The 13,435-nt window shown below is 48.7% G+C and overlaps 1 protein-coding gene across 1 annotated transcript; it reads right to left on the bottom strand.

Moving 5' to 3' along the window:
- Window positions 1–2,828: 2,828 nt before the first annotated feature.
- On the bottom strand, window positions 2,829–12,710 carry LOC115767192 (B-cell lymphoma/leukemia 11A). The gene is made up of 4 exons (XM_030711383.1): window positions 12,401–12,710; window positions 11,955–12,326; window positions 5,754–6,030; window positions 2,829–5,681 (listed from the first exon to the last, which is right to left on the bottom strand). Exons 1-4 carry the CDS (start codon window positions 12,693–12,695, stop codon window positions 3,011–3,013), a joined length of 3,615 nt encoding a protein of 1,204 aa, XP_030567243.1. The 5' UTR covers window positions 12,696–12,710; the 3' UTR covers window positions 2,829–3,010.
- Between the last annotated feature and the right edge of the window lie 725 nt (window positions 12,711–13,435).

Here is a 13,435-nt window from a genome sequence, read left to right as displayed (position 1 = left end):
TTTTTTTACAATTTTTGTAATTTGTATGTATTTTTGTATTTGTATTTTGTAACACAGACAACTATTTTTAATTATTAATTTACGCTTTGTATTTATTATTGTTTATGTTCAAAAAATTACACACACTTGAAAAATATTTTGTTTTTTTGTTGTTTTTTTTTTTTGCTTGAAATTTTACTTATCAATTTTTTTAGTTGCACATTTTACGCATTTGTCGTTTCTTTGAGTTTTAAAGTGTATTTCTTGTGCTTCGCTTTGTTATTATTTTTAGTATAAATTTCTTGAGTTTTCATTTTTGTTTAAATAGCTACAATTAAATTTTCTAATGTGTTATGATAGGTTTTTAGTTTGCTGGGCTGTTTTTTTTTATATATATATATATGCAGCGGTTTTTTTTTTCTTGTGAAGTTCGTTTTCACTTTCTTGTTGCTCCGTTTGTGTTGCTGTTAAATAAAAAACAAATAATAAAAATAATAGGATAATAAATCAAATAGGGTTTAATCAGTTGAGTTTAAATAAAACATAAATGTTGTATGATTTTTATAGTATTTGCTTTTTTATTCAGTTTTTCTTGATTTTATATATATTAACTATATATAGGTATATAGATGTATATATACTATCTATATATATATATATATGTATGTCTTGTCTGAAACACAATGCATTTTGCTCAGTTTTAAGAATTTCATTTCAAAAACCTTTTCTTACTACGCTCTCTCTCTCTCTCTCTCCCGCTCTCGCTCTCGCTAGCTTTTTCCTTTCTCGCTCTCTCAAATAAATTATGCACGATAAACTTCATAGTTGGCTTTACATACAAAATTGTTTGTATTATTGCAGCAGCCACTGTTGTTGGGTGAGGGGGTGTTTATTTTAGCGGTGTGTGTGTATGTATGAATGTATGTATGTGTATGTGTGTGTGTATGTGTGTGTGTGTGTGTGTGTGTGTGTGTGTGTGGGCTGCAATAGTAGAAGCAATTCTTAACTTTTTTTTTGGTAAATTAGAAACCAGAACTAAACAAAAAACAAAGAAAAGAAAAAAAAAAACAAAGTTAACTAATTTTTTTTTCTTTTTTCTGCTTTTTCAACTTCAATTTGAATTTTGCTCGCCAAAAAAATTTGTACTAAAAACAATTATTAAATATTAATCAAAATGGAGTTTTTTTTTTGTTTTTCAAAAGTTTTTCTTTTTATCAATCAAATAACGAAAATCAACAGCAAAAACATTTAGGCAAAAAAAATTGGTTCATTTCTCGTATTGGGTACCCTCCCTCTTCCCCTGTGTCTCTCTCCCCCTCTCTCTCTTCCACTATCTCACTCTCAATACGCATCGTTCTTTTGTCTTTTTTATAGGCAAAGAAAATAAATACAAATACGTTAGTTCCTCAGTCTTCTAAATCTAGTTATTTGTTTGTTGTTTTTGTTGTTTCGGTTGTTGTTTTTTTGTTTTTGTTTCTATAATTGTTAATTGCTTTTCGCTTGAAGTTTTACGTACAAATTTCATGACTTTTCACCCCTCTTTTCATATGTTGCCTGCCTTTTCTAATGCTCAACTGCTGCCAAATTTGCTGCTCTACAATTTTTGTTTTTCTCTTTCTTTTTTTTTAATTTGCATTTTCTTCAATTCTTAAGCTAATTGTTAAAAAAAAATTGTGTTTACATTTATAGATTTATTTATGTATGTAAGTAAAAAATTTGATTACTTTCGGTTTTGTTTTTTGTTGTTTTTTCATTTTTTTTTTAATTACATTTAATAATAGAATTATTTTCTATGCAAAAAATGTCTCGAAATGATATAAAAAAAAGATATATATATATATATTATATATATGCATATATATATATATATATATATAAATATATATTGATATATGCATACATATAATATATGGTAATATATATTAATTATAGTTGATAAGTTTTCTTTTATACAAGTTTTGCGCTTTAGTGCCTAAATGTCTAGATTTACTAAAATGTACATCGATGTTTAACAAATACGCGATCTTAAAAAACACACAAAAAAGAGGAGATATATCTGTACTATATATATACATATATATGTATATATATATGGATCATACACATGTGCAAATGTGTGTTAAACTTTAGCGCAGAGTTTGCTTTTTATATATATATTTTTTTATATTTACTTTTAGTTGGTTTTGTAGTATTTTTTTTTAGGTTTTCTTTTATAGTATTTTTTGTAGTTGTTAGTTTTGCCTTTTTACAAAGTATTATTAACTCTTATCCGCTAGAAATACACTGGAAATTGTGTCACTGGCGCAGCTGTGGCTGCGGCTCCTGCCAAGCATTGTTTACATTTCTAATATATATATATATATATATATTATAAGTATATACATATATATATACTTAATGTTTTTTCTTTTGTGCTTCGTATAAACTATTTTAAAAATATTAAAAAAAATATGCATAATTGTGAAAAATCATTTTAAATACAACACGTATGATATATGTTATGTATATATATATATCTTATTAAAAAAAAAAAAAAAAAATTGGAAAAAAAATTGTTTAAAATTATATTACATAACGGTTATTGCTTTGGTATTAAATGCCTCTGGTCGTGTTTAAGTCGCCTTCAAGGAGCAGCTGATGTCGGGGGGCGGGGGCGGGGGTGTGGCTGTGGCTGGGAGAGGCAACAACTGCTGCAGAAGTTCGCGGCGCAATCTTTTAGAAAGTTGCTGTGAGGGTAGTAGACGGGCGGGGGGCGGGTGTCGGGTGTCGGGTGGCTGTATCATAACCGTGCGATAACTGATATATACACAGGGACGAGGGGCGTGGGGGTTTGGCATCTTTAGAAGATGCGCGACATGAGGCGGCTGCGGCTGCTGGCGGCCAACTGCGAATGCGAATGATGATGCGGATGTCCAGGCGGTGGCAGCAGCGCGTGTGGATGCGGCTGCAGCACATGTGGAACGGGGGGCGGCAGACCATGTGTCGCTGCCGGCGGCGGCGGTTGGGCGCTGCTGCTCCAGCTGCTAAAAAGTCATGCCTCCTCCTTGAGCGAAATGGAGTGCGCGGGTAGGCTGGAGGATGCATTCGAATCGTTATCGCCGCTCACGCTGCCCGCCAGCGACAGATTGTGGCCGCCGGCGACGCCGAACTGCGGTGGAAAGCCCACAGCCACGCCCATGGGGCAAGGTGGCGACAATTGCGATTGCGTGGGCAACTGTTGCTGCTGCTGCTGCTGTTGCTGTTGCTGCTGCTGCTGCTGGTGTTGGGCTTGGGCGGCCGCCGCCTGGAGCTGCTGGGCCGCGGCGGCGGCCTGGGCAGCGGCTACGGCATTGGCCGCGTTGGCGGCAGCGGCTGCCGCTTTGCCCTGATTGACCACACACTTGCGCATATGCTTCTCGAGGGTGGAGGGCACGCTGAAGGGCATGTCGCAGAAGCGACAGCGATAGACATCCTTGCCGGTGCGGCCGTGCGTCTTCATGTGGCGGGTTAGCTTGGAGCTCTGGGCGCAGGCGTAGGAGCACAGCTCGCACTTGTACGGCTTCTCGCCGGTGTGGCTGCGCCGATGCACGGTCAGGTTGGAGCAGTTCTTGAACACCTTGCCGCAGAACTCGCAGGTGTCGTTGCGCTGTCGCGATTCCTTCTTCAGCAGCGGCCCCTGCAGCAGCGAGTTGGCGCCGCCTAGGCCCAGCGGCTTCAGCTTCAGGTTCTCGAAGAGTGCCTCGTTGCGATGGAGCGCGGACATGCCCCACCAGTCGCCGCCGTCCATTTTCATGCGCTTGGACAGCTCGAAGGGATTGGGAAACGGATTGAAGAGGGGCACCTGGCCGGCCCCATCCTGCGGCTGCGGCTGGAACATGTTGCAGTTCTTGGCAAACTCGTCGCGCAGACGCAGCGCCGCCACCGGCAAGCCGTTCAGCTTGTCCGCGCCGGCGGGGCCAGCGCCACCAGGGCCCCCGGGTCCACCAGCACCAGATCCGGCTCCGACTCCGGCTCCGGGTCCAGAGGAGCCGCGATTGTTGTTGTCGACGGCTGCGGCAGCTGCAGCGGCAGCGGCGACAGCGGCGGCCTCCTTGCGTCCGGACTCCTGCAGGGCCTGCTTGTAGGCCTCCGAGTATTGGGCTATGTTGGAGAGCCCGAATTTGTCCATCAGCTCGCCCACCAGCGAGGTGGCGCCGGAGCTAGTCGTCTTGGGGCTTTGGCTCTTGCCATCGATGCGATTGTTGACACTGAGATCCTCGGCCTCGTAGTCGACGTCCTCACAGTCCTCCAGCTCATCCTCATCATCGTCCTCGCCCTCACCATCACCATCGGCATCCGCATCGACGTCCTCCTCGTTGAGCTCGTCGTCGGACTCATCCGGATTGGGATCATCGTCGTTGTCCGCCTCGTTTGTCTCTAACGAATCGGCATTACTGCCGCCGTCGTGGCCATCCTGATTGTTGTCGCCGCCATTGCTGCTGCTGCCGCCGTCGTGGCCCTCGGCGGGGCTGCGATGGACGCGCATGTGCTTCATCAGCTTCTGGATGTGGGAGCACTCGAAGTCACAGGCGGTGCACTTGTACGGCTTCTCGCCGGTGTGCGTCCGCTGGTGGATGATCAGATTGTTCTCGAACCGGAACTTCTTGTCGCAGTAGCCGCACGCGAAGCAGCTGCTCGCCAGCTCCATTGCCTCCGCTTCGTTGCGCTCCGAGTCCGCGGCTGGGGCATGCTGCTTGCTCGGCGGCGTGCTGGCCGAGCGTGGGGTGCTGGGCATCTGCTGGCCGTGCTGGCTGTGCTGCTGCTGGCCGCCATTCTCGGTGCTCCGCTCGGGCGGCGTCAGGGAATGGGGACGCGGCGTTGCAGCCAGCTGCACGCTGGCCGCGGAGCTGGGCGAGGGGCTCGCAAAGCGCGGCGATTGCTTCTGTCGTGGACTCGGCGAGCTCGAGTTAACAATGTTGCCAGCTCCAGGGCTTGTTGTGCCCGCAAGCTGACGCAATCGCTGCGAGTAAAAATCCATCTGCTGCGGTTCCAGATTCAATGCGGCTCCCGCTGGACTCACTGCAGCAGCCTGTTGCTGCTGCTGCTGTTGCTGCTGCTGCTGTTGTTGCTGCTGTTGCTGCTGTGAGCTGAGCGAAGGCGGCGGCAACGCGGCGGGCGGCACAGAGCCGCGCTGGCTGCTGTTGCTCGAGGGCGGCCGCTGCTCGATGCCGCTAGGAACGTTGACAGCAACGCCAGGGATCGGTTGCTGCTGCTGCTGTTGCTGCTGCTGGGTGTTGGCATTGAACTGGGCCTGGGCGGCGGCAGCGGCGGCGGCCAGATTGAAGCCATGATGCCGGAACTGCTCGCTCACCAGCTGCTCCATGCGATAGTGATCGGCGGGCGTGGGTCTGCCGAAAAGCGGCGCCACGCTAGGAACTACATTGCCCTGGGCCAGCGCGGGCGGCAGCGGCATGCGCAGCAGCTGGAACGGATTCGCGTGCATTGCCTCCGGAGGTGCCAGCAGCGGATGATGACGCATGCCCGCTGCCATGGCCGTGGCCATATTCTGTTGCTGCTGTTGCTGTTGTTGCTGTTGTTGTTGCTGCTGCTGCTGCTGTTGCTGCTGTGCGCGCTGCTGCAACAGTTGTTGCGTCGGCGAATTGCCGCTGCTCGCATTGCTGCTGCTGCTCGTATTGGCTGAAGCAGCTCCTCCTGCTGCTGCGGCAGCGGCGGCGCTGCTGTTGCTGCTGCTGCGCTTTGGCGCCGGCGACTGCGACTGCGAGGCGACGGCCTGCGCCATCAGCGCGTGCAACGGCAGCGGCACACCAACAGCTGCTGCTGCTGCTGCGGCCGCTGCTGCCGCTGCCGCGGCTGCTGATGGACTGAGGCTGCGATTGGGGCTGACGCTGGCGTTCGCTGCCGCTGCCGATGCGGCTGCATTGAGGGCGGCGGGCGTGGCCACAGTCAAGGTGGCGCCACCGCCGCCCGACTCCACGTAGATCTTGACGCCGTGCGAGTGCTGCACGTGCTGGATGAGCCGCCAGGCGGATGTGTAGCGGGTCTTGCAGGTCGAACAGGTGTAATTGCTGGGCTCTGCAATAAGAGGGAGAAACAGAGAGAGAGACGAGGGGAGATGAGTTTCGTGTTTAGCTATGTTGTCAGTCAAATATGTCAATTGGCAGGAAATGGGGCTACCAGCAATTTGGCTTATTAATTATTAATAAATACCAGGCCAGAGCCCCAAAGCGGGAGAGGGAGAGTTATGCTGCAGATATTTGCTGCTGCAAATTTGCGGCGGCGAATTTATTTATTTATTGATTTTGTGTGCAACACACACACATACACACACACACACACACACACACACACACACACACACACAAATGTGATGTTGCTAGCGTGCTTTGCATACAAATGGGCGTGCACGGCAGCAACATCAGCCGCAACAGCTGCAGGTGCCTCAAACAGACAGCTGCCCCTTACAGCAGGATATTGCCAAAATGATACACAAACTCATCCTCACACACGCACATCCACACACCCACACACACACGCACACGCGTCGTCCTGTATCGTAATAGTTTTCGTTTTTTATTTTGTACTTTTTTCTTGTGATATTTTCCGTGCGGTTTGTCGCGACGTTTGTTAATTTGCCACGGAAACCAAAAACCAAAAACCGAAAACCGTAAACCGAAAATGAAAATCAAAAACCACCCAAACCACCCACATGTCCTGCGGCGGAAATTACAAGCGGGCGCACATGTGGCCATAACTATCGACGACTGCGGCAGGAGGGTTCGCTTGGGGCGCTGATTGGCCGGGGTGGGGCCGGGGTCGGGCCCGGCCGGGCCGGGGACAACGCAACAGATGCGATTTTTAAAATGAAAAATGTGAAAATGTGAAAATTTGCTACGGCACGAAAATAAAAACGAAATGAAGACAACCACAAAAAAAAAGACTACAATAATAATAAAATATGTGTTAAAGGCAAAGAGCAGAGTGAAAAACGACTTGAGAATACACTCTCTGCCGAGAAGGGGCTGCGGGACGAGGAGGAACTTTAATATGAAATATAATAATAACAAAAATAAATTAAAATGCAAGATTGAGCTAATCGAGCACACAAAAGTAGGCTATGAAAATGTGCGACAGCAGAGTGTGAAAGATTGAAGGCAGGCTGAAAAAAGCTGGGCAAATATTTGAATAAACTTTAAAAAAACATCTATTCCTGATATTTCGCTAGACCTTTGATTAACTATTGACTGCACCGCATCTAATGCTGCTGCAGACAAAGTCTCTAAGGTCTAGCCAAAGCGGAGGCAACTGGCAAGCGGCTCGGCAGAGGTAGAGTATTAACACGTAGATAGCAGACGTGGTCCAGGGCTAATCGAAGCGCAAAGAAAAGCTGCTGCACAGGTCAACACATGTCACCACGCTGGCGCTGGCCATGCGGGCAACAAGGTGTTAATGCCACTATTAGAAGCCAACTACCCTCAGCGACAACAACAACAACGAGAAAGAGAACAACAGCAATGAAAAGCAGCAGAGGAAAAACTGTGGAAAAACTGGCAGCTCGAGCAACGCACTTTGCATTTAAATGACGCTTTAAAAAAAGGCAAGAGCAAAAAAAAAAAAAGGAATTGAAAATGAAAATGAAAATGGAAAAGAAAAGTAAAATGAAAATGCGTTTGGAGTCGAAGCTGGAGTTGGAATTGACAAAAAGGATGTTGAGGAAAACGCATGTCGCGCACGAGCCCGTCAGTTAAAGCAGGAGTTACACACACACACACACACACACACACACACACACACACACACACACACACACACACACACTCGCACACACACACACTCGCAAGTAACTACACTTTTGCTTTCTCTTTTGTTTACTTTTTCGTATATTTTTCCAGCTATTTTTTTTATATATATATTTTTTAATTTTATGACGTTCCGCGCGGCTGCAGCCTCGCTGCTTCTTCTTCGCGACTTCCTGCCGAAAGGTGAGAGCGTGCTGAACATGATTTGGCCACGACCCCGGCGCAAGGACAATGCCGATCAATGCCAGGGCAACGTTGAAATCCTTGCGCCATGCGGGCCGCAGGAAATGCAAATGAATCTGACAGATACATAATTTGTGTACATCAAAAGGGTTCAGCGGGTCTCGCTCCTTACTAGTTAGGGGTTAGGGGCTAGGGGTTAAGGGGTTGCAAAGGGTTTAACACGTCGGGCTGCTGCCTCTGCCGACAGCAGTTGCTGCTGCTCCTGTTGTTGCTGTTGTTGTTGTTCGGGATCATGGATCATTATCATTTTGGGCACATCGCGCTTGTCATAAAAAACGAGGCAAAAGTTGTCGAAAAACGTGCGGCATTTGCCAACTGCTCGAAGAGGTTGCTTCCATTTAATTCGGGTTCGTTTTTTGTGTGCACAGACGCGCGTTGCGCACGCGCCAAGCTCGCATCCTTTATGTCCTGGCAGCAGGAGAGGAGTATCTTCTAGCTGCCTGTCTGTCTGTCTGTCTGCCGGTCTGTCGGTCTGTCTTTGGCCTGCGCCTGGCACGCTCTGAACTTGGCAGCCTCTTTCAGCTGCTCGCATGCTGGCATTGTCCTGCGGGAGTCAGGACACCAGGTCCAGCTCCTGCTCCAGCTCCGTCTCAATCTCGAGTGACTGCATTCAGAGCAGCTCAGACGGAAGCGAGCGCAAAACAAAACAAAACAAAGCAAAGCTGAGACAAGTCGCCAGGAAATGGCAAATTGACCGCCTGCTGCAAAGTGGAGCCAGGAAGTGCGCCAGGACAACGACGCGTATGAGCAATGCCATTCAACAAGGGGGCGGGGGGAACGGGGGTCAGCGGGTGGGCAGCCAACACACACACAAGAAAAGGGTTGCACAGTAATGGGATAATTGTTGCAGCTTTTTGCCGCATGTTGCCAACTCAGCGGCAGCGGCAGCCGTTGTCGAGTGTCCTGCGGGCTCCTGCGGCGATTTGCATGGCTCGACCTTTGCTTAAGCCTTTGCTAGTGTATCCTTTTTTTCTATTCTTTCTTTCTTTTTATCCTGCTGCTACTGCTGCTCCTGCCACAAAGCAAGGCGCGCGCGTAATCCTTTTTGTGGGTGGACGTGAAATTGCATGCGCCGAGCGCATTAGCCATTGATTTGGATATTGAAACGCTCGTCCAGGTGGCTGTGCGAGGGAGAGGGGGAGGGAAATGGGGGGAAGGGGTGTGACACTCTTCTTTTACCATTTTTAAAAAGGGGCCAGAACGTTAATGCCTGGCTTAGTGCCAGCATGAGTCAATAATTGAATGCGAGTGCGGTGAATACTGAATGAATGAATGAATGAATATGTGGCTGTGTGTATTGATAAAATGGGTTCAAGCGCTGTTGTCCTTTTGGCTGACCTCAGACCTCAGGCCCGCGCTCCTCCCCACCCTCTGCAAGCAACCCACTCAGCTGACTCGTGATGGTTTTTCATTGTTGCTGCGGTCGCGACACGCTGCGCATTTGAAAGTGCGCCAGCAAATTGATAATTAACATGAGGCACACACTCACACACACACAGGCTGACAGGCAACAGCGTAAAAAGCGTGTACCAAAAATAAAAAAAAAGTCGTGACATCGCGCGCATCGCAACAAATATTTTCATTTTCCCCAATTTGTTGACAGTTTTTCACAGTCAGGTGTGTGTGTGTGTGTGTGTGTGTGTGTGGGGTAGCCATGGCAGCAGTCGCTACATATTTATAATTACCAAATGGACAACAATTGGATGCGAGGACAACAGCAGCAGCAGCAACGGCAGCAACAGCAACAACAACTTTCAAATGCGAGCAAGAAAAAAGTGCGCAAAAGAGTAGCAAAAAATTGTAAAACAATGCGTAATTAACGCGACAGATACAGATATGTATACAGATACAGATACAGATACAGATACAAATGTATCTGCAGCTGTGTAGCTGTATCTGTGCATCCACTGCCGTATCCGTTTCTGTATCTGTATCTGTATTTGTATATGTATCTGTATCTGCGGCTGCCGCCGTTGAAGTGCTGACAGTTTTGCATTGTCAGGAGTCAAACAACTTTGTTGTCGGTGACTTTTGTTGTTGCTGTCGCTTTTGTTGCTCGTGTCAAAAGCGCAAAGTTCAAGGGTTAAATTGCGACAATGTATGTGCGTGCTTGCGTGTGTGTGTGTGTGTGTGTGTGTGTGTGTGTGTGTGTGTGTGTGTGTGTGTGTGATAGCATTCAAATGCGACTGACACGCATCATGCGTCAAGCTTTGATTGACTGATTAACTGACTGAGTCACTGAGCGAGTGCAGCAGGTGAATATGCTATGTCAGCTGAAAGCTGTGAGTGCATTAATGAGTATACTCACGAGTGTATTGTAACAATGCTAGCAAGCGCCAGCAAGAATGTAATAATAGATTCCGTTCATAGCTGCACTCACGAGTGTATTCATGATTGTATTCATGTAAATACAGGAGGAGTTTCATAAGTGAAACTAGCTAGCAAACGCTAGCAATAAGGTATACAATTTTGGGTACCTATCAGTGTATTTAAAACTATTCATGAGTGTATTCACAAGTATTCATGAGTGTTTTCATAAGCTATTATTATAAGTTAATTTCTTTTCTATTTATGATTGTATTGCATGTGCTGCATTCGCTTTGTTTATGCAAATGATTGCCACTTAACACGCGCACCTGCTCGCACTCATTCAAACACTCACTCAATCAGTTTGGTCAACTCGAACGCCGCCTGTCAATTGCCGCCGTCAATAGCTGCCACGCGCTGTTCACCGCACCTCACCTTTGACCTTGTGCCGTGGCACGTGGCTGCTGCTGTGCTGGTCAACTCGTCAGCCAACTGACCGCCTCAATGGTCAACTTACCCCGAAACCCTTTCTACCTCTTATGCCTAACCTTTTGCCCTTGCCCCTTTTGTCTTTTATTCTCAAGCTTTTTCCGTTAACGTTCTCTTTTGTGCGTGTGTCAAGTCCAGTTCGCATTCACATTCACATTCGCATTCGCATTCATATTCATATTCGAGTGTCCTGTGCGCTTTGTCCACTCAAGTGGTTTGTACCTCTCCGCCTCTCCCCTCTGCCGCTGCCACCCTGCCCCTCGTGCGCACATTCCTTTGCTTCCGCCTTTGAAATTACCCTCGAGGGCAGCTCGACTTCAGCTTCAGATACATCTACAGCCTTTGTTTTGTTCTGCGTCCTGTTGGGTTTACCCTTTACCCTTTCGCCCCGCTACCCATCCTGTCCGCTTGCTCCTTGCTATTGTTTTTATTGCTGTCTTTTCGCTTTCGCTTTGGCTTTGGCTTTGGCTTTTCATCAGCTTCATCGTCCACATTTGCATTGAAAAATGTCAAAGTCAAAGGACAACGCCGCGTGACAATCGAAGCTTCTGCTCTACCTCGCTCGCCCCCTACCCCCCTCCCTTCCGATCCCTGCTGCTGTTGTCCGAGTGTCCTTTTTGGTCCTGCTGCACTTCAGTTTTATCAGCCGTTTGCGCTTTGATGTCGCCCACGTTCCCATATTTTGCTGCATGTCCTGCCACATTTGCCCTGCTTTTGCTTCTGCTTCTGCTTCTGCGTTTCTGTTTTTTTATGCACAACAAAGCGCTGGTCAAAAGGGGCGGGGCGCGGTGGGCGGGTGTGTTAATGCAGCTGCAGCTTATCGCGCGCTCAGCTGCCCCGCGGCCCGATCAGCGGCGACTTATGGACAGCAGCCGCGAGTGCATATCCTTTGACAAACACACATACACACACACACATACACGCACATCAAACACATTGTTTGCGCACATTTTTGCCGCCTCGTTTGATCTTTGGACTTTCCTTTTTTTTCCTGTTTTAAGCGCTGGTCACTTAAGCGGGCGCGCTTTTGGGGGAGTTGGAGGGGAGTGTGGGTGGCCATTTGGATTCTGGCTTTTAATTTTCATTACTCAAATATGCGCACAATAAAAAATACGCAAACGAGGGAGAGGGACACGATGGGGGAAGGGTACGGCTGCTCACCTGTATGCACTGTGTTGGCCTCGGCATCGACGAGCTCCATTTTGGGCCGCTTGGCCAGCGGCTGTTGGCACTCGTCCGCCGTGGACAGCAGCTGGGCATCCAGCTGGGATTGCTCCTCCTGTTGGTGGTGGTGCTGCTGCTGCTCCAAGTCGGGCTGCTGTTCGTCAACGTCTTGGGGCAGCTCGTCATCGGCATAGGGCTCCTGCTTGACCTTTGGCTTGTCATCGTCGAGCGTGCAGTCCTCAGCAAGATGCGGCTCGGGTGGCTGCTCCGACTTGGACTGTGCGCGGCTGGGACTGTGCGCCTCCAGGGGCGTGCCGCTGGCTGTGGTCAGCGCATCGCTGTCCGCCTTGGGCGTCGTATTGTCGTTCTCTGTGGAAGACAGACCGCGTGTTAGCCACAGCCGGAAAGGGCGGACAGGGAGGGGGAAGGCAGAGTCTACTCACCATCCACCAGGCGCTTGGGCGTGCTGCTGGCGCCATCGGCCAGCAGATCCGCTGGACTTGGCGGCGGTGTGTGTATGCGTGAGCCGCTCGCTGCGCTGCTGGCCACAGCGGCCGCCGCAGCAGCAGCTGTTGCCGCTGCCGTTGCCGCCGCCGCTGCCGCTGCAGCCGCAGCAGCCGTGGCGCTGGGCGGAGCCGCCGCAACTGGGGCCGATTTGCGGCCTGTGATGGGCGCCGATATTGAGGGACGGCGATTGACCAGGCTCAGTGGGCGGCCCTCGTCGGCATCGCGATCCATGCTGGGCGCCTGTGTGGTGCACTGGCCATAGTTCTCCTTGTTGCACTGCAGCACCTTGTGCTGTATGAACCGGACGATGTCCGACAGCGCGAAGGTCTTCTGGCACGCGCCGCACGTCAGTATGTCCTGCGCGGCGACCGCATCGTTCTCTGTCGAGTCGGAATCTGCAAAGGCAAATTTCAGTTTTTTGGCAATCGTTAGAATTGTGTCTCTGACTCAAACATTTATTAGCTAGACCCAACCCCCAACCGCGGACCACGGCCCGCACCGCCCGCTGACTGATGGCACTTTTGCACTTGCAGTTCATAAATTTGCTCGGCAGTTGCCGCTTTTATGGCCATCGAATGCCGGCCATCAATTTTGGCTTAATGCGCCGCCAACTTAACCACATGAACTCCATTTGGGTGGTGCACAGTGGTTCACTTTGTCTAATTTACTTCAGCTTCTCCTTGTTGCTGTTGTTGTTGTTGTTGTTGTTGTCACTTTTATGGCAGCAATTGGCGGCCGACAGTCATGAATAATTCTGTGGCATGCCCTGCAAATACAGCAGGGACTGGCTGAAGGCGACTGCACGACTATCAAGCTATCGATACATTTATCGATTAATCAATTTCAAGCTACAGTAAGGGCTGGCTACTGCTGAGCTCTCGTTAGCTTATCGATGACATCTATTGCTGATTCAGGGGGGCATCGAGCGTTACACAACTAAAAGCAGTGTCTGCTAAAATATGTCGATACAT

Source organism: Drosophila novamexicana, unplaced genomic scaffold, assembly GCF_003285875.2.
Source record: "Drosophila novamexicana strain 15010-1031.04,08,12 unplaced genomic scaffold, DnovRS2.1 tig00001353-arrow-arrow-pilon, whole genome shotgun sequence".
NCBI classification, from domain to species: domain Eukaryota; kingdom Metazoa; phylum Arthropoda; class Insecta; order Diptera; family Drosophilidae; genus Drosophila; species Drosophila novamexicana.
This window is presented reverse-complemented; position numbering and strand designations above follow the sequence as displayed.

Excerpts from the sequence above, each read along its gene's own strand:
- LOC115767192 (XM_030711383.1), bottom strand. The coding sequence starts at position 12,695 with ATGGATCGCGATGCCGACGAGGGCCGCCCACTGAGCCTGGTCAATCGC. Across the intron at positions 6,031-11,954 it reads GGCCAACACAGTGCATACAG|AGCCCAGCAATTACACCTGT; the intron begins GTGAGCAGCCGT and ends CTCTTATTGCAG. Across the intron at positions 5,682-5,753 it reads GCAGCTGTTGGTGTGCCGCT|CAACAGCAGCGCCGCCGCTG; the intron begins GCCGTTGCACGC and ends GCGCAGCAGCAG.